The 20,444-nt window shown below is 38.9% G+C and overlaps 1 protein-coding gene across 4 annotated transcripts; it reads right to left on the reverse strand.

Annotated features, from left to right (window-relative positions):
- Positions 1–1,587: 1,587 nt before the first annotated feature.
- LOC132623191 (CSC1-like protein HYP1) lies at positions 1,588–20,293 on the reverse strand. 4 transcript variants are annotated; one of them, XM_060337918.1, is made up of 11 exons: positions 20,150–20,288; positions 18,798–19,202; positions 13,398–13,550; positions 10,444–10,507; positions 10,148–10,357; positions 9,256–9,444; positions 8,415–8,713; positions 8,041–8,317; positions 6,719–6,994; positions 4,788–5,021; positions 1,588–2,007 (listed from the first exon to the last, which is right to left on the reverse strand). In XM_060337918.1, exons 2-11 carry the CDS (start codon positions 19,076–19,078, stop codon positions 1,846–1,848), a joined length of 2,145 nt encoding a protein of 714 aa, XP_060193901.1. In that variant the 5' UTR covers positions 19,079–19,202; positions 20,150–20,288; the 3' UTR covers positions 1,588–1,845. The 4 variants fall into 4 exon arrangements, 3 of the variants coding, with proteins under 3 accessions (XP_060193901.1, XP_060193900.1, XP_060193902.1); XM_060337917.1 differs by having other exon boundaries at positions 20,052–20,287; XR_009576156.1 differs by lacking the exon at positions 1,588–2,007 and adding an exon at positions 5,939–6,361 and having other exon boundaries at positions 4,884–5,021; positions 20,052–20,293.
- Positions 20,294–20,444: the final 151 nt, after the last annotated feature.

Consider the following 20,444-nt stretch of genomic DNA (forward strand, 5'->3'; position numbering starts at 1 on the left):
GTTGAATGCCAAGTGGAACCTGATTTTTGTCACCGAAAAAAGTGGTGAGATGGTTAGATTCTATCACACTTAACTAGATTTCTTTGAATTTCAGCTCCAAAAATAGAGAATCTTTAGGTAAGGTTGGGTATATCTTCTTAGTAAATAGTAGACCTACCCGACGCATATCTAAGACGAGCATTTGCACAAAGACTGAGATTTTTAAGTCATGGTTGCTCACATTTTTATCTAGAGTGGCCACTAATCACATAAGGGTTCTCAATCAATTTATTTGTATGTCAATGCTAGCTAGTTTCCTAATAAAAATACAGTATTGCCGCGATTGTTTGCACAAATAACTTCTTGAGGTGACTATATAAATTCTCTCCCGTTATACCGTGGACTAAATTTGTCAGCAAAAGGCTGAATTCATTACTTTTAAATGCAAAAAAATTAGTCCACTGAATTAACGGAGATAGAACATAAGGCCATACACGGTTGATGGTACAAATGATCCATGAAATAGTCTCTTCAAATAAGGTAACGTGCGGTTAAACCGAAAAAGGGACCTCAGCTGATTTTTTCAACAAATCAGGAAAAGAGATGTCAACGGCCACTCCAAATCCACCACGTGGAAGTTCCAAAACGATCAATAATTCTTCAACTCGTGACGTAACTTCTAGTATAATTGTTCATTAATTAATTATGATTCCTACTTTCAACCCCTACCCTATGTGGGTATGTATACGATGGCAAGATCAGAAAGAGACATAAGATTCCAACGAGTAGGCATTAAAACTGAAGCCAAAAAGTTATCACACACAAATAGAAACGTCGGGCCAAAGATGAATCTTTTTAATACAATTATTTGCACTTCAACTGCAAATAACTGACCAATCCAAGTAATCTCAAGTGAGCTCTGGGAGTGATATACATTTGGCATTTTCTAGTTCGTCCATATAAAAAAAGGGACATGAACATTTTGAGAAGGATTAATTGTGGAATACCCTGTATGCAATGTGAATATTCTTGAACAAGCCTCTTGAAAATGAAAATATACCTTTGCCTATCCAGGTACTTATACCTTTGTCAACAAATTTAGATATAATCTGATTCTACCATAATACACTTCTGAAGCAACTATTTTAATAGTACTTGTTTCTAATTCCTACGACTTAAAAGTATATCAATCTAGCTGAGAGCATCCACAAAAGAAGGTTCAAACATAGATCTGATTTGCACCCAGTAGTGGTTTTAGCTCTGACAAGAACAAAAAAAATGAGCACCCAAGGGTGTGGCTTAACGGACGATGAAGCGGGTGAGAACCATGGTCTGCCTAAAATGTTAGGTGATTTCTTACTATCTACCTAAGCCTTGATTGACAGAGTACTCAATACATGTGCTAGTGGGTAGCAAGTACCCAATGAAATAGTCAAGGTGTATACAAGTTGGACACCACAGTGTGATTACAAAAAGGAACAAATAAAAATAGAGAATTTCTTTTACGAACAAGAACCTGTTCAGCAGTAGGTTGTGGTGACTGGTGGACCAAAGGTTGATGATAAGTCATTTAGTCTTGGTTAGAAAAATTAAAGGGGCTTAAGCATGTGAAATAAAAATCACTTGCACCATTACAATTTCAAGGTACATACAGCACAATGTCAACTAGAAGATGGTGTTATCCAAAGTATTTGAATTATACCAAAAAGTTGTGTTATACAGAGAAGCAGATTGAACTCGAAACTACATATTGGTGAATCCCATAATCAGATCATCTTACAAATCTATAAAATCCACATGCTTGCCAACTAAAAGTGTAACATAATTACAGCTCGCAATAGCTCAATTACATCCTAAGCATCAGCTTCAGGTTTCAGCAGTACTAAGAAGGGGAGCATTGATACTTGCAGTATTTCCAGAATATCCGACATGCAGTAGTGCTGGATCCTGATAAGCTGTGGCTAATGTATTATGAAAATTTGCTAGTGCAGGATCATTTTGCTCCTGCCTATCCTTTTTTAGCAAACTCTGCAGTGTTCATGGAAAAGCAGAAAAAGAATCATTATACACGTTTGGAAAGGACAACTTAATTAAGGAGCCAATAGAACTTTAAGAATTGATAAGACTGCATTAAAATCAATCTAAAGAGCAAGTAATCATTTTCATCAATATCTCAGGTACCACATAATATTTGGAATCTATAATATGTGATAATCTTCATATCAAGATTATGCAATTCTCATATCATACAACCATGCTCCATGCAACAGTGTTATCCATCCGAGTGTTACAATTACAATGACTTGCTAGCCGGCAGTTACTTCCACTAACTTCCATCCAACTTTAGAGTCAAAACAGCATTACACTGACGAGGAACATCAACAAAGTAAATCAATCACTGTTCGCAATAGGAAAGCTGCACAAAGAATGAAAGCTTGCTGATTAACCATAAGGAGGATGCCATAAGAATGAGAAATCCGGCCTCCACAGATAAAGTGAGTAGTGGAACTAGACCAGAAGTTCCCAATGATTTTTCAATCACTTTTAGTTACGGTGCAATTCCTCCTGTGTCAATGGAAGTCCAATCATTTTAGCATGGACTTTACTATACTAATCCTCCTTGATTTGCAGGCTTATCGGGTCAGAATGCTAGAGCAATTCGTGTATTAGGTGAATTGATCATCAAGATGAGTTCTAGTAGCCATGCATTAAAATAAACAGTGAGTCATCCAAACGCTCATTTTAATGTAAATTAGATTGTTCACATGTAGTATGCATTGACAGCCTAGAAACACCAATGTGAGATATACCAATACCACTCACTCTTTATCAAGTCCAGCAATCAGCAAATATGTTCTAAGTAGCTGCAAACATTTTGCTGATACCAGAGCATAAATGGCAAGCAGTTCTATCAACAAGATTCTTAGATGCTTCTCCAACTTTTGCAAGACTTTTATGAGACATTGAGACCAATCCCTGGAGGGACTTCCTGAATGATCTTACCGGGAACTTTATCATCCTTTGTGCAGCTATGGACCTAACTGCTCAAAGCCAACTTGCAGGAAGTGGGCAATACGATTTCGTATTCCTACGGAAGGCACGATGCAATCCACGATCCATTAGTAAGTTGTTAGCATTTCGATTGAGAAAATTGAATAGGTTTTGCGGGCAACTAACAGGCATATCGCCTCCCTATCCCCCCACCCCACACCCCCGTGACTATCCATGGGCCCTTTTCTTCAAATATTTAAAAGAGCTTCTCATAGCCCAATTATTATATAGTGTCCTCTACCATGGAATTTGAACTTTCAGGTATATTGGACGGCTTCAATGCTAGAGGTTCTAGGGCTTGTTAAGAAGGATGTGATAAATCTAATATAAATGAAAAAATGGACTAACTATGACTAAGAATCCAATCACTTAAAGATTAAGCGCCATTAGTTTTGTATTAGAATCACTACACATTAGCAAAACCACCAACAACTAGTCATCACAAAGTCACCAAATAAGGCAATTGTTAAATTGTAAAGTTAGCCAAGTCAACTCAGTTCTTCCCGGACATCGATATGACTACCATTTTTTTTTTTTTTTGATCAAGTAATTATATTTTCAATCATAAACATGGCCAAATTGGCCGTATAGAAGGGGTATACCAAAAGGTAAAGAATCTACAAAAGGATATGATTCTCTACAAACTCAACCCAATCATCTATACAACAAGGAACTTTCTTTTCACACCAAAAGTAAATAAGGGAATTTATACTACTCCTTAATTGAGAGAAACTCGACTCTATGCCTTCAAAAGCTCTCCTATTTCTCTCCCTCCAAACTACCCACATTAAAGCAAGTGGAACCACCTTCCAAGCCCTTTGTCTTCTTTCTTCCTCTCTTCCAACTGAACATCAAGTCTTTCACAGTTTTTGGCATTATCCAAGGAGTACCAAACCACCTAAACATATCCCACCATAGCCTCATGGTTAGCCCGCAATGTAATAGAAGATGATCCACGTCCTCGCCCGTCTCCTTACACATGTAACACCAACTGACGCGGACAACCTTCCGCTTTCTGAGATTTTCGCTGTCAAGATCACTCCTCTCGTAGCTAGCCAAGTGAAGAAGCACACCTTTCTCGGCACCCTTGGAATCCATATTGCATTACATGGAAAAGTCATCTCCTCCCTAACCAAGAGTTTCCCATAAAAGGACTTCACAGAGAACATTCCATTATTTCCCAGACCCCACCTCCAGATGTCAGAATTATTAACCGGATTGATTTGCCTATAAAGTAAGTCTAGCAATCTTTGAAACTCAGTCACTTCCCAATCTTGTCAGAATTATCAACCGGATTGATTTGCCTATAAAGTAAGTCTAGCAATCTTTGAAACTCAGTCACTTCCCAATCTTGAAATTCCCTTCTAAATCACAAGTCCCAAAAAGGTACTCCACCTTGTGTCCCCCTAATTTGCTGAATTGACAAGTCTCTTTGGCAGGAAATTCTATACAAACTCTAGAATTCGTCTTTCAATAAAAAATGCCCACACCACCTATGTCCCCAAAAACATACTCTACTCCCGTCTCCGACCTTGAATGAGATATTTTCCAAAAAATAATCCCATCCCTTCATGATATTCCTCCAAAAACCACAACCGAAAGGCAAATTAATATGACTACCATATCAACAACAATGAAAGTGATAGAAACAACTTTCGTACTAGTTGCTTAATAACTAAAAGGGCATAGCAAAAAAATAAGAATTCAGTTATATGAACCACGAGCTAGATAAAAAGTAGAGAACTAGGCAGGCACACCTCGACAGAATAAGACTTGAACATAGGTAGGAATCGTCTCCGACAATAGCTGTTGAATACAAGAGTAACGATTGGAAGAGGTACTATCAAGCTTGAAGCCAGAGGAAGTTTCTTTAGCCCGAATATTCCAATGGCTATAACATGCATCAGTATCAAGGAGAAGATCATCGAATCATGTACTATAGGCCACAACTTTCCACCAGTTTCATACTTGGGTGCATAAACATTCAGCAGCTGCTCAAAAAATTAATAAAACATAATCAACGCCACAGCAAGGTCAACAGAATTTTGATATTTCACAAATATCTCTCCAGCAGCCTAAATAAGACCTGTAAATATACTTTTGAGGCAGTCAACTTGGACCAAAGATCTTAAAACAAAGAACTTTGAGTTCCTAAAAGGTCATGCAACCTGCTCTGCTCTTTAATACGAATTAAGCGACTCCTAATTTTGACTTCCTTTGACAACAGCACATTAACAGTAGATCATATGGGGATCAACAGTAGATATTATGGAGATCTTTAGTGACCACATTAACATTGTTGCATGCCTAATATAAATGAATAAAATGCATCCTCTCTCACAGCTAAAACTTTTACATGAGGCGGTCACATAATTCAACATGGTAAGGAGAAGTTAAAGGTCCTGCATTCAATTCTCACCACCACTCCTTATCAAAAAGAGCTTTCAAGTGCTTTGGTACGAAAAAAATTGTCAGGCTCACATGTGATGGGACATGTTACAGACCTAATATAAATAATTACATGTCCCTTATCGAACAGCTTAAGCTTAAGCATTTAGATGAGATAGTCATACAATTCAACAAATATATTCATCTAAGACATGGTTATCATCAAAATGATGGTAAATTATCACTATAGAAGAACAAAAGTTCAAATGGTCTTACAACTCTTTGTCTTGCCTTTTTTTTTTATAAGGTAAAAATAACCTCTTTAGTTTGGCTTTTGCTTAATGCTAAAAATGGGAACTGGACGTCTTTAGGTACTTCCAATTTCAAATTTCAATTCTTGATAACCTTTTGTCTTACTAAAGCATATTTCCAGATTTGGCATTCCATTCATGGAAAAGATAGATCCCAAATCAAAAGTAGAAAAGAGAAGGATTATTAAAACTAAAAGGGTTTCCTCTACCTTTACTATTAATTTTTGCTTGTTTCATGCACAAAGATCCATACCGCTGACAAAGAGTTCCAACTGATTTTTAGATAGAATCAAGCTTTTTCTCTTGGTCGATTAATAGAACTTAAAATGTCTGATAGGAGTGAAACTTTTTCTTTCATATTCCTTTCATCAATGACCTGTATCCAAATTTGAGCAGCCAACCACTTGACTACATGGAACGGGGCTTGTTTTGCCACAAGGCCTGTTACCCTGTGGCCAACTCGAAGAGCTGAAGTTAAAAGAGAAGCTCCAGGTAACACATTAGGTAGTAACACGTACAACGAATAAGCTGAACCAAATCCAAACCATAATAACCACATTTTCTGCCACACTAGCTTTATCTCCAAACTCAACCATCCATCTCTTCAAGAATTTCAGACTTTAGACTGCCAGCTGCTCAAATTGAATTTTGACTGCATGAATTAAGTAGAGCTCCCAGCAAAATAAAGAATTTTTCCAGTAAGGCAGCCGGATATCAAGGGGTCAGAACTCCTTAATTCCCAATACACACTCATTAAGTTGTAAGCACTTTATGTGCTCATTTTGAAAGATAGTAGAACTAGTAGGAAAACTAATCCGTATACTCTGAGTGCTGACATATGCATGGCATGTCATAAGGGGATTATACACTAAATATTCTGAAGATCTCGACGTTCCCATTTTCTCTTTTTAATATTTCCCAGTTCCCAGAATATAGAATTCATCATATTTATATATACCCCAAAGAAACAGAAAAAATGTGCAACTAACCTGGTTCCGGTAGATGAGATATCCCAGACAGTAGTAAACCAAGAGGAATGGCAGAATTAGGGGAGCAAGGAAGAAGTATATTATCCCAAGGAGGCCAAATAAAAGAATCCTGGGAATCTCACTGTAGTAAGGAAGTGAAGGAACCTCAAACTCATCATCAACTTTCCTACAGATATTTCTCTTTATAAAATTGAAAACGAGGGTCGTCAGCCGAAAAAGTTCTGAAGAAGTGCTGGTCCATCCAGATGTAACCACATAGGCAATAAAGAAAGTCGCCTGCAAGAAGAATTGGAACTCAATCTTCTCTAGTAATAACTACTGATTATTTAATAAATATTCAAACATTAGAATTGTCATATTTCTCATTAGAATCATTCAGCATAAGAAACAGTACTAAAACAAGCATATTAGACACATATTCCACATGAAAAGTTTGATGTCAGAATCATTTGACTTCCAATTAGCAATCTACAAAATTTCATTTGAGAACTTTATATGATTTTAATGACTCAACTAATCACATAAAGCCGTCGATTTTTTTTTTTATTATTATTTGATAAAGTCAAAGCCATAGATATATCTATGCAAAATGCTAAGAGAAGTAATATTGAACTATCCTACTAACATGTACAGTTCCTAAGAGTAACCCTCTGTCAAAATAAAGATGGAACTAACTTAACCAGCACAATTATTAAGATTAAGGTGCGTACTATATCAAGTTTCGTGGGAAAATGCTTAACATCACAGTTTACTTTGTTGCTAAGAGAGATTTTTGCCAGAATCTCCACAATAATGGAGTGCCTATTCACTTTAGTCTTCAACTATCTGGTCCTCGTCTATGAGGTTGTCAGCTAAATTATCCTTCTGTAACAGCAGCTGCAAAGATCATCACTAACCCCACAAATTCTGTAAGCATGCGCTCAAGATGATTTCAATCAATGTTCAAAACCAAATGGTTAACTCTTTCCCTCTTACTTAGAATCCTACTGAAAGAATCAGACCTTCAACGTAGTCAAATATTATTGCAAGAAACTAATTGTTGTGACCAACGTAGCTTTGTCTGTGCTGCAAGGATATTTGCAAAAAGTGATTACATGGTAGTCATAACTGACAAAATAGGTGACGAAATCACGTCTTCATCACGTTCGCTTCGGCAATGTAGCTCGTTCTCATTTTTCACTCAAATATTGATAGCAACTTATCGAAAAACAATAGATTGAGCTACAGCTGATATTGTACAAAACTTCTAAAACATATTTAAGGATCAAACTTCTCCTGTTTCAAGAAGATGATTGGCATAATTATAACTGAACCAAACTCACCTGTCCTGGAACTGCTACAGCTAATACAGCAGGAATTTTTTTGGGCTCAAGAAAAATTTTAACACGATAGAGAGCTGTTCCAGAGAGCACATTTGCAAAGAAAATGTTCCATATGGTAAACCACAGAACTTTGATGCATGCACTTTTCTCAATCCGACTCTTAGCAATGTACCCTTGTATGGATGAGAACATAATCATTATGGGTGGCACAAGAAGGAGAAACAGCTGAAGTACAAGACTAGGAAGATATCCGGTTATCACTTGGGTAACAAATGCGCTGCAAGGCACATTAACTTATTTTACCACCATGCAAAGACATCAAAAAATATAATAACATGCTCATTCAGCAGAAAGTTTCCAGTTTTACCACTTACATTCTAAGTAAACCTTTCAAAAAGGGAAACCAGATTTCCAACTGCTCAAGATGTGTAAGCCCTTGGACGACTAAAACGGGTATAGCAAATAGCACAGTAAGGAGGACGCATGCCACACCGACCACCAGGTTGCTAATCCATCTCCTTAGAAATGATGCTGAAAAGAAAGGCCAATAGACATCCTCTGGACCAGGAGCTGGCTCACTGACCCATTGTGTGGGATTAACACCTTGCTGCATGTGTATAGCTGCAGCTGCAGCAAAACGTGTCCTGAAGGATACAAAGGCAGCTCCTACCTCCTGTTATATTGGATATACATAATTAATTGAAGACAATCAGACATTCATGAAGCCTACCTTTAAAAAGATAGGATATAGGTGAGAATGAAATCTAACATTTCAGTGACCGACAAAATGGAAAAAAGCGTCTTAGAAACTAATTTTCTTCTATAATTTACCTAAGGCTCTTCATTACAACATATATGTGAGGTAAGCAATAACATGCTGGTGGTGGAATGGCTTCACACGCTTCTTTGGCAGTTCTGTCACAATTTGAATTCAAAATTCTTCAACAGGTATTGTTGGTTCCAAATGCTTTCAGGATTTAGCAAACTCAGGGGTTGGATAAATCGGTTTAATCACATAACTTGATTAAGCTTGGTTCTCAAAACCCTAATATTTGATATATTGAAAACTCTATACGCATCAAGTAGAGTATACTTGTCCGCGTAGACAAAAGTAAGTACTAAAAGAAGAGTGCTAGCCATGTCCAGATACAAATTCCGTATTGTGAAACATGCATCATGCATGGACAATCAGAATATGTAACCCCTGATGATTACCTTTCCCAGAGTTGAAGATTGTTCAGCCCTTACATTGTCTTCTATATCTTCCAGCTTCTTTTCATAATGATCGAGTAGATCAACTCTCTGTCCAAAAAGGCCCATGAAACCAGAACGCCTGAACCTCTGTTGACCATGGTTTGCTGATTTCAAGTGCACAAGCCTTCTGTACAACTTATCAGAATTTTTCTGCACAAAACGAATGGCACAGACCGCAACAGCAAAACAATAAACTGGTCAATATGTTCTGGCATCCAAAGCATAACTCCAAGTGCACCTATTGTAAAAGACTCGCCTTGACAACAAACTCATTATACGACAACGAGAGACTAAAATGTCAGAAAATTCAAATTATTGTTCTTGTAGTCTTCACTTTCAATATTGCATCAACATTTACATCACTCATTTTCTTGCATGTTGAAAGATTTGTCCAACGCAATATCAGATAACACACAATAATATTAAGTCCTGAGAATTGGGACGAAATTTATTTTGACAATGGCATGTTCCCATATATTTTTTTTTTTCGATTTCAAAAAAAATATATATATGGGAACATGCCATTCGCCGGTGTGTTTCTACTGTATCATGAATCACATTCTACCATGTCTTATCAGATAAATGTATAGTGAAATAACTTCGGCTACCTTATCACAAAAAGATTTTGAAGCAACTTCAGCATTGAAAAAAGAGCATTGGCTGGGAAGTCTTTATTGAAAAATACTAACAGGTTAAAAAAAAAAAAAAAAAAGGAGGGTACAAGCACACACCAACCTCTATTTAACAAAAGGAATAATAAAAGAAATATGCCAACTTAAAAAAAAAGGTAAACAAGAAACAAATGTCAAAACTGAAATTGCTGAATTAAAGTTAGTGTGGCTATCATTCTTACAATGAGACCTTGGAGTTTGCTTGCTCGCCGGACAACCCAGTGTGAAAGATATGCAGTGGGATAATACTCTGAAAAGAAACTTTCAACTGTTTCACTGTAGCTTCTTCCTGATGAAGCTGGAATACTTCGAACTAAAATGGTAAACTGATCTGGATGAGGTTTTGATGAATAAAAGTGTGAAACTCTTTTTGATGAGATATAGTCATACTCCTGGAAATTAGGTGGCATCCCAATGTAAGTTGAACTTTGTCAAGCATGAACAAGAAACAAAAGAAAAGATGTGTCAAATCACTTACAAAGTAAAGAAGATAGCAAACCACTGCCGTGAAGATATAAACAGCTGAGAAATGAATCCATAACCTTGAAAGACAAAACAAATAACTCTCTCAGATTTTAGTCAAGTGCCAAGTACCAATATCAGCCTATTTTGCCAATTCATTACATGACCTTTTTCCATTGGTAAATGATTAGTAGATACAACAAGTTCAAGACATTGACACCAAAACAACGTTGATTTATAAGATGCAGAATATTAGGTGTGGAGCTGTTACTGAACACTCTGATAATAATGTTCTTCTTTTAGAGACTCACTTTGATCATTCTGCAGATAAATATCATATAGCCTCAAGTGTCTGGGCTAACTGGTGACCAGCTGAGAAACTTTAGGATGTATGTGCTTTATTACATGCAATATGCTATCTTGAGCAGAGCTGAAAGAGAATAAAAAAATCTAACAGTTGATAAAAGATGATTTAACACAGCAATATTTAAGCCATAATTCAGCTGTTGAAATTGATATCCAAATTGAAAAACTGAAAAATTTGCACAAATATCAAGGCTACCATAAATTCCAGTCAATGATAAATTGAATTATACACATATGTCAAAGAAAAGATATATGATACAGACCCACCTCTCAAGACTAGGAGAAAACCCTAGGAGAAAATATTGACAAAAGGATAAAGAGTTGAAGAGTTTTGGACAAACACAACTTCTACAGCAGTTGTCTAGCAACTGTTCCCTTGATTTTCTCCAGCAGTTGGTTTAGCAGTAATTATTCCTAGTTTATCTTATCCTATTAGGTTTTCTATAAATATGTAATTAGGATTAGTTATTTGGGTATGAAATATCAGATTTAAAACTACAATATTCTGGAGTCTTGGCCTCTCCATACGGACATCTTATTGGTGTAATTGTGTTTAAGATTCTTGCACAAACTATTGCCAGTAAAACTACTTTCTCTGTTCTGTATCTTCGGTTCTCTACTTCTGGTTACTATCAGTTTGGTATCAGAGCAGATCGATCCAACATGGTCAATACCAAATCTTCTAATTCTCAAGAAGACACTCCCAATGTTGAATCTCTTGCCCAGCAATTATCTGCCATAGCATCAAAGTTAAAGACAATTGATTCGCTGGCAGCAGAAGTTGCTACATTAAAAGCCCAGACTGGCCATACCCAACAAGAGGAAACCAGTCACCGAACCCGTAATGGAGGAAAATCCGCTTGGCAAGAAGAGGAAGAAGACATTGAGAGTCTAGCGTGGCCCAAAAATCCTTCCCAGAGGCCACACACAAAGATGGAATTCCCCAGATTTGAAGGAAGTGATCCAAGGGGATGGATTTTGAAAGCAGAAAAATATTGTTGCTACTATCAAACTTCAGAGGAACACAAAGTTGACATTGCAGCGATGTATCTGGAAGGCGATGCTCTTGATCTCTTCTCTTGGATAAATCGTGAGCGAACTTTGCTTTATTGGGAAGAGCTTGTTAAAGCATTACAGGAAAAAATATGATCCTGCGGAGTTCCAAAATCTGGACGAGCACCTTTGTAGCATTCAGCAAACAGGTTCTATACAGGAGTATCATCAAGAATTTGCAAAACGTTCGTCTAGGGTCACAAACTGGCCAGATCACTGTCTATTAGGAGTATTTCTGAATGGGCTAAAGGAGGAACTTAAATCTGATGTTAGGATTCACAAGCCCAGAACAGTTTACAGGGCTATGAGTTTGGCACTTGAATTTGAGAATAAGTTAGGTCCAATTCACAGCAATAGAGGGCCCAATTGGACACCAACCAGGACACCCACTATACAAAACCCATTGCCCTCTGTTAAAAACATTCAGAACAACGCTGCTTCTTCTTCTCCACATCAAAATTCACGCAGCAATTTTTCTTCCAATCCAACCGGTTCCCAACCTCTTCAAACGCGAACATGGGATACCGAGAGGAGAAATCTTATGGCACAGGGACTTTGTCGTCGTTGCCATGAGAAATTTGCACCCGCTCATAGATGCAAATCTCCGAAACTATCTCTCATGGAACTTACAGGAGGAGATCAATTGGAAGATGTTGACGAGGTCAATGCAACAGTCATTGGTGACCCTCAAGAAACTGGCATTGCTGAAATTTCTTTCTTTCCGCCTTGAGGACAAGGCGACTTTTCAGGGAGGGGGGGGGGGGGGGGGTGCACTGATACAGACCCACCTCTCAAGACTTACCCTAGGAGAAAATATCGACAAAAGGATAAAGAGTTGAAGAGTTTTGGACAAACACAACTTCTACAGCAGTTGTCTAGCAACTGTTCCCTTGATTTTCTCCAGCAGTTGGTTTAGCAGTTATTATTCCTAGTTTATCTTATCCTATTATGTTTTCTATAAATATGTAATTAGGATTAGTTATTTGGGTATGCAATATCAGATATAAAACTATTATATTCTGGAGTCCTGTCCTCCCCATACCGACATCTTTATTGGAGTAATCGTGTTTAAGATTCTTGCACAAACTATTGCAAGTAAAACTACTTTCTCTGTTCTATTTCTTCGGTTCTCTACTTCTGGTTACTATCAGTATATGAAGCTTTTGCATAATTGTTCTCTATTTAATTTCCATTGCTTCTTGTTAAAAACTTGTACATTCAAGGATCCCAAAGACCGGATTCCGCCACACCACTGTTTGAGCAGCATAATATCAAATTTACATCTTTTAATCTGAGATCACGATGTAGACAGTCTGTTACCAAAAGAATCTATATTTTCTCAAAAAAAGAGATGACCAGTACAAACCGAGAAAGATTAAGACAGGTAGTTGATTTCATTTCATCTAGAAACGAGAATGTGATTCAACTTTTAAGTTGTCAAAGTTCAGTTTTACTTTCACCATGTATAGATGATTAGTTCTATGTAATGAGAGAACCTCTATTGACATCATAGTTGAATAAATTCTAGGGTGGAAGGTTAATTCAGCGTACCTGTTTGATCCGTCCTCAACATTTGAGATAGTGAATGCTTCCAGAGACTTGTTGGGCAAGTCCAAAACATCAAGACTTAGTTGTTTCCCCATGTAATTGATCGGAAGAAGAATGAAAACCCCCACGATGACAGCAAAGGTAAAAACTCTAGCACTGTTGAGATATAGGAAACCAGATTAGCTCAAGACAATGAACAAGAGCAGTAAATAAAAGTACTGAACCAGATTAAGATACAAAATGCGGAGTTCAGATTTTAGAAGCCAGCTCCCATTGAACTTATATTTAATGTTAGAAGCAAAGAGTTGCTTTTTCTTATCTTCAAAATAAGGTGTTAGAAGTGTTAAAGTTATCGAGTTTGATATTGAAAAAATATCACTTATAAATATATGATTCTTGTTACCATACTAATCAAACAACATATTCTGCTGATTTCCTTTTCTTACAAGGCTATGTAAGCGTCTATGATCCTGGTGGAAATTTAAGTAGTTTTTTGGCTTAGCGGTGGGAGGCTTTATGCCGCATACCCGAATTTATTTTTCCTTTCATAGTTTACTTCTTCATTTTCAGGGACGGGGACGGGGACGAGGGTTAGGAGGAGTAAGTGGGTTAAAGGAGCATCTAGACTGAGAGTAGGTTCTTGGAACATTGGGACGTTAACGGGAAAGTCCATAGAGCTAGTTAAGACCCTTAAGAGGAGGAAGATTAATATAGCTTGTGTCCAAGAGACCAAATGGGTAGGACCTAAAGCTAAAGAGGTAGACGGGTATAAGCTTTGGTTCTCTGGTAGATCGAAGTATAGGAATGGGGTAGGCATTTTAGTAGATAGTGATTTAAGGGATCAGGTGGTGGAGGTTAGGAGAGTCAACGATAGGATGATGTCGATTAAGGTGATCGTTGAAGGGACCACTTTGAACATTATTAGTGCTTATGCGCCGCAAGCGGGCTTACGCGAGGAGGAGAAGAGGCGCTTTTGGGAGGATTTGGACGAGTTAGTGGGAGGCATACCGCCTACTGAGAAACTTTTCGTGGGAGGGGATTTCAATGGGCACATCGGGTCTATTTCGGGAGGTTATGATGATGTGCATGGAGGCTTTGGCTTCGGGGACAGAAATGGAGGAGGAGTTTCACTTTTGGATTTCGCAAGAGCTTTTGGGTTGGTGATAGCCAATTCGAGTTTTCCAAAGAAGGAAGAGCACTTGGTAACCTTCCGTAGTTCGGCGGCTAAGACTCAGATAGATTTTTTACTTCTTAGGAAGGATGATAAAGGTTTGTGCAAAGATTGTAAGGTCATTCCGAGGGACAACCTTACAACCCGACATAAGCTCTTGGTGATGGATTTAGGGATCAAGATGACGAGGAAGAAGAGGGTCGGGGATGATCGACCTAGGATCAGATGGGGGAGTTTGACCACGGCTAGTGCCCTGGAGATGGAAGAGAAATTGAAGGATATGGGGGCCTGGGATAGTAGTGGGGATGCGACCAGTATGTGGGATAGGACGGCTAGTTGTATTAGGGTTGTAGCAAGGGAAGTGTTGGGAGTCTCGACAGGTAGTCGTGGTCGGCATCGAGGGGACTGGTGGTGGAATGGAGAAGTGCAAGGGAAGGTGGAAGCAAAGAAGATGGCGTATGCGAAGCTGATAGAAAGCAAGGATGAGGTGGAGATGTGGACGAATAGGGAACTTTATAAGATAGCGAGGAAGGAGGCGAAGTCGGCGGTTTCGACGGCAAAAACGGCAGCTTTTGAACGCCTCTATGCTGAACTAGAAGAGAAAGGTGGGGATAGGAAGTTGTTCAGGCTAGCCAGGGTGCGGGAGAGAAGGGCGCGCGATGTGGATCAAGTGAAGTGCATTAAAGATGAGCATGGAAAAGTATTGGTAGAGGAGACTCTCATTAAACAGAGATAGCAGTCATATTTTCACAAACTCTTGAATGAAGAAGGGGAGAGAGACATCGTGTTGGGAGATTTGGAGCATACAGGGAGGCGTCACGATTTTGGGTATTGCAGGAGTATTAAGGTCGAGGAGGTTAAGGGTGCTGTCCGTAGGATGCGCAGGGGAAGAGCGACCGGACCTGACGAGATCCCTGGGGAATTTTGGAAGAGCGCGAGCTCGGCAGGTTTGGAGTGGCTGACTAGGTTGTTTAATGTCATCTTTAAGACGGCAACGATACCCGAAGAATGGAGGTCGAGCGTAATGATCCCTCTATACAAAAACAAGGGGGATGTCCAGAGTTGCGAAAACTATAGAGGTATCAAGCTACTAAGCCATACTATGAAAGTGTGGGAAAGAGTGGTGGAGATGAGGGTGAGGAGAGGCGTGTCTATTTCAGAGAACCAGTTCGGATTTATGCCGGGACGCTCAACTACAGAAGCCATTCATCTTGTGAGGAGACTGGTGGAGCAGTATAGGGAGAGGAAGAGGGACTTGCATATGGTATTCATCGACCTAGAAAAGGCTTACGATAAAGTTCCAAGAGAAATCCTATGGAGATGTTTGGAGGCTAAAGGTGTACCTGTAGCATACATTAGGGTGATCAAGGACATGTATGAGGAAGCCAAAACTAGAGTAAGGACAGTAGGAGGGGACTCAGAGCACTTTCCAGTTGTGATGGGGTTGCATCAAGGATCAGCTCTTAGTCCGTTTTTATTTGCCTTGGTGATGGATAGATTGACGCGACAAATTCAAGGTGAGGTGCCATGGTGTATGCTTTTCGCGGACGACATAGTCCTGATCGATGAGACTCGTAGCGGAGTTAACGCTAAGCTGGAGGATTGGAGACATACCTTGGAGTCTAAAGGATTTAAGCTGAGTAGGACCAAGACAGAGTACTTAGAGTGTAAGTTCAGTGAGACACCCCAGGAGGTTGGCGTGGAAGTTAGGTTTGGTGCTCAGGCCATCCAAAAGAAAAGTAGTTTCAAGTACCTTGGGTCTATCATGCAAGGCAGCGGGGAGATTGACGATGATGTCACACATCGTATTGGGGTAGGGTGGATGAAATGGAGGCTAGCTTCAGGAGTGCTATGTGACAAGAAGGTGCCACCACAACTGAAGGGCAAGTTCTACAGAGTGGTGGTTAGACCGCCTATGTTGTATGGGGCGGAGTGTTGGCCAGTTAAGATCTCTCACGTTCAAAAGATGAAAGTTGCCGAGATGAGAATGTTGAGATGGATGTGTGGGCACACTAGGAGCGACAGGATTAGAAATGAGGCTATTCGGGATAAGGTGGGAGTGGCCTCGGTGGAAGACAAGATGCGGGAAATGCGACTGAGATGGTTTGGGCATGTGAAGAGGAGAGACATAGATGCCCCAGTGCGGAGGTGTGAGAGGTTAGCCATGGATGGTTTCAGAAGAGGTAGGGGTAGGCCAAAGAAATATTGGGGAGAGGTGATTAGACAGGACATGACGCAGTTACAGCTTACCGAGGACATGACCTTAGATAGGAAGGTGTGGAGGACCCACATTAGGGTAGAAGGCTAGTATATAAGTCTCGTTATCTTTCCTTATTAGTAGGCGCATTAGCGCATTATAATTTCTTGTGCTTTGATTTATGTTATTATTTGCTACTTTCTGTACTTTGATTACTCTATTTTATCTGTGCCGCTTTCGTGATTTGCATTTCCATATCGCTTTGAATTCCTTGATTATCCTGTTTTACTGTGTCGCTTGCATTATTTCATTGCAATATCGTTTTAAATCTTTTAACCTTATCTGACCCCCTTTTTATGCTTCTATTGAGCCGAGGGTCTCTCGGAAACAGTCATCCTACCTTGGTAGGAGTAAGGTCTGCGTACATTATACCCTCCCCAGACCCCAAGATGTGGGATTTCACTGGGCTGTTGTTGTTGTTGTTGTAGTTTACTTCTTCATTTTCGTTAACCTTTCCAGCTCCTATTATCGGAAAGGTTGTCGCCAGCCAACAAATCTTTTTTCTTTTCGGGTGTGTTCAGTGCGAAGGAAAATGTTTTCCATGGAAATGTATTTCTAATGTTTTCTTGGAAAACAAGTTGGTTTCTTACTTATTTTCTAGTGTTCAGTAAGTAAGCAAGAAAATATTATCCCAAGAACATTTATATGTAATCTAGCAAATCACTATAGGGGTGGAATGAGGTTGGGAGTGGGGTTTGGGGGTGGGGGGGTTGGGATGGTCAAGGGGTGGGTGTTAGGCGTTGGGTGAATGGGGAGGAGACAATGAACTTGGGATGTCAGTTATGGAAATTGTTTTCGCTACTTCCATTAGGAAAGTCATTTTCCTCATTTTTAAGGAACTTGTTTTCTTAGAGAAAATGTTTTCCAAAACATTTTGACCAACCGAACATGAGAAAAATGGAAAATATTTTCTGAAAAATGTTTTCGTCCATACCGAACGCACCCTTCACAGGTACTGCTTTTTTTTCATTTTTAGTAACTTTTCCGGCAGCTATGCTCCTTTATCGGTAACCTTACCAGCGGCACTGTGCCCATTTTTTATGACTGTTCAGGAAACACAATGCCTAATTCGATGACAATCCAGTGGACAGCCTCTTCTCATCCAGTATTGTATCCCCTTATCAATTTTTCTAGGCAAGATTCCGACAAACAACTTTTTCAGCTACTTCTCTGGCAATTGTTTCAACAACAGTAATCGGGCCACTTTCTGGTGACTAAGTAGCTCCAGTGTTTCCATAGTAAGCAAACTCAATTTGGTTTTCCCACCTCAAGTTTGAAGGGCGTGCTAAAATTTACAGAGGTAGTGTGAGAAGGTAGAGTTAGAATGTTAGAATTGCTAAGTTGGTATATTATATATTATCTCATGGTGAAGAAACATCATATATATATTATGACACGAGAAATAGGTGTATCTTCAACTCCATATTGATCAAGAAATGCATTTGTTTTTATAAAAGTAATCAAGAAAAGCATTTTCCTAATCTCTTCAGTTGTTTCTCACACTAGTCAGCACCCTGTCTCAGTGACACAAGCAATACAAGTCAACACCTAGTCTCTTCAGTAACACGTATAAGCTGCCAAGTAACTCAGAATCATTGTTGCTCCAACAGATGCTACACCGTAGAATTACAATGGGAAGGACAAAAGATCACTTCAACATCCTCAACAGGGAGGTGGAAGAATAACATGGGCAGTGATCTTAAGCCCATATGTCAACTTTATAGTAATACACCAAACATTTCCAGCTAGCAAAATCAGTAGTGTATTGCACAAGCTTCCATTCATATGCTTTCTTTCCTATTCTTACAACTGGAAGGATTTATTACTGAACAATAAGTCAAGCAAAGGCAAATCCTGATACAAAATGCAAATGTCACTCACAAGAAATAAACATAAGGTGTGAAATTATGCACAGAAACTATAATAAATATATCATCCTCATCAAGCCTTCACCGTGAAACAGTGCTTAAGTAACCTGAATATAAAAATGCGCATGAAGACAACAGCATCCAAGCCTGAGGTGGATAAGAGCTCTGCTTCTGAGGGTTTCCATGCTCTTGTCACCCAACCAGCAGACGGCAAAAGTCTCTCCAAATTGAAATTGCTGCTTTGCTGAGATTTCCCCTCAGCAACCAAGCGTGGTGCGTAAACTTCAGCATTTCCTGGCTGCTTTCTCAATATAGAATACAATACGAAGAAAAGAAAACAAAGGCCAAGATTGATTCCAACAGACGTCAAAAGTGCAGAGAGGATCATTCCTTAAATCCGTTCACTGAACTGTCTGCTTACAGCAGGAGCTCTTCAATTCAACAGCAACGGAATACCAATGGCACAGAGAATAAACACTCGTCCACGTAGTTTATTACAGCTTCTAGATAGGCTGCAAAACCATGAACAATCAACATTTCAATTCAAAAGCATCTTAAGTGATCACCACGACAAGGCAGCAACTGGAGTACAACTAAGGTATAACTCGTAGATGTGTAATGACCTGAATAAAGCTAGTTAAAAGTTCAACAATTAAATAACAAAGCTAACCAATTACTCCGTTGAAAACTTGTCATTGGCTGGAAAATTAGTTATAAGAGGCTAATATGGATTAGGGTGGGAACTTTTTTGCTAGTTTTTCAATCACAGGGGGTAAGAAGCTCCACAACATAAGGAAGGACGCTAGAGTAAGGTAGCAGGCATTAAAAGGTTTCTTCTTCCTTGGGCTCTCCCTCCCCCACTTCTCATTCGTCTCGAAATCATTTCTCCTCTGTCAATTCTCGTTCCTTTCCTAAATTGAATCCTCATCGGATTATTGCAAATTTTGCATCCAATGTAACAACAACATACCCAGTATAACGCCACAAGTGGGTCAGGGAGGGTAGAGCGTACGCAGACCTTACACCTACCTCGTGGAGATAGATAGGCTGTTTCCGATAGACCCTCGGCTCTAGAAAAGAAACTCAAAACAGGTCAGAAAAAGAAATAACAGAAGCGAAGAAGACATATCAAAGCATTTCGAAAAAGAGGATTTTGCATAGAATTTGCAGCCAGTTAATTAGACAGGAGTAATAATTGCCATCTTAATCCTCTTCTGATTGTTCATACTACTAAAGCCTCCACTTCCTTGTTCAGTTTTTTTGTTAATTGAGATTATAAGAGTTGATGTGGACTTGAAACAACAATAAACTTGCAGAACACAAATTTAATAAGTAGGTAAATAACAGTGACTGATAATTACCTTTAACAAAGGTTACGAGCTAACAGGGTCCGCATAACCCTAACGGGAATGTAGAAATTGAAGAAAGAAGAAGATAATACTATGAGGAATAACTTAACTGCACGAGAAGAAGTGCAATGAGGTTTAAGTATACGTGCTCTATTTCGCCGATTGGAGATTAATTTTTGGACTTTACTAACGTGTAAGTTTATAACCGACTTTAGCTTTTCAAGTTTCTGAATGTCCCTCTCTAACGTCATTCTTACCTAACTTCCTCACTTCCTAATTCTGTGCTTCCACCGACGTGGAAATTTCTCTTTGTTTTATATCATTTTGTTGTCACTTTCTCAGTGGTTCAAGGCAAGGGGAAATAGAATTTTACGTATTTTCTGAAAAATATTTTGGAAAATGACT

Source organism: Lycium barbarum, chromosome 12, assembly GCF_019175385.1.
Source record: "Lycium barbarum isolate Lr01 chromosome 12, ASM1917538v2, whole genome shotgun sequence".
In the NCBI taxonomy this organism is placed as follows: Eukaryota; Viridiplantae; Streptophyta; class Magnoliopsida; order Solanales; family Solanaceae; genus Lycium; species Lycium barbarum.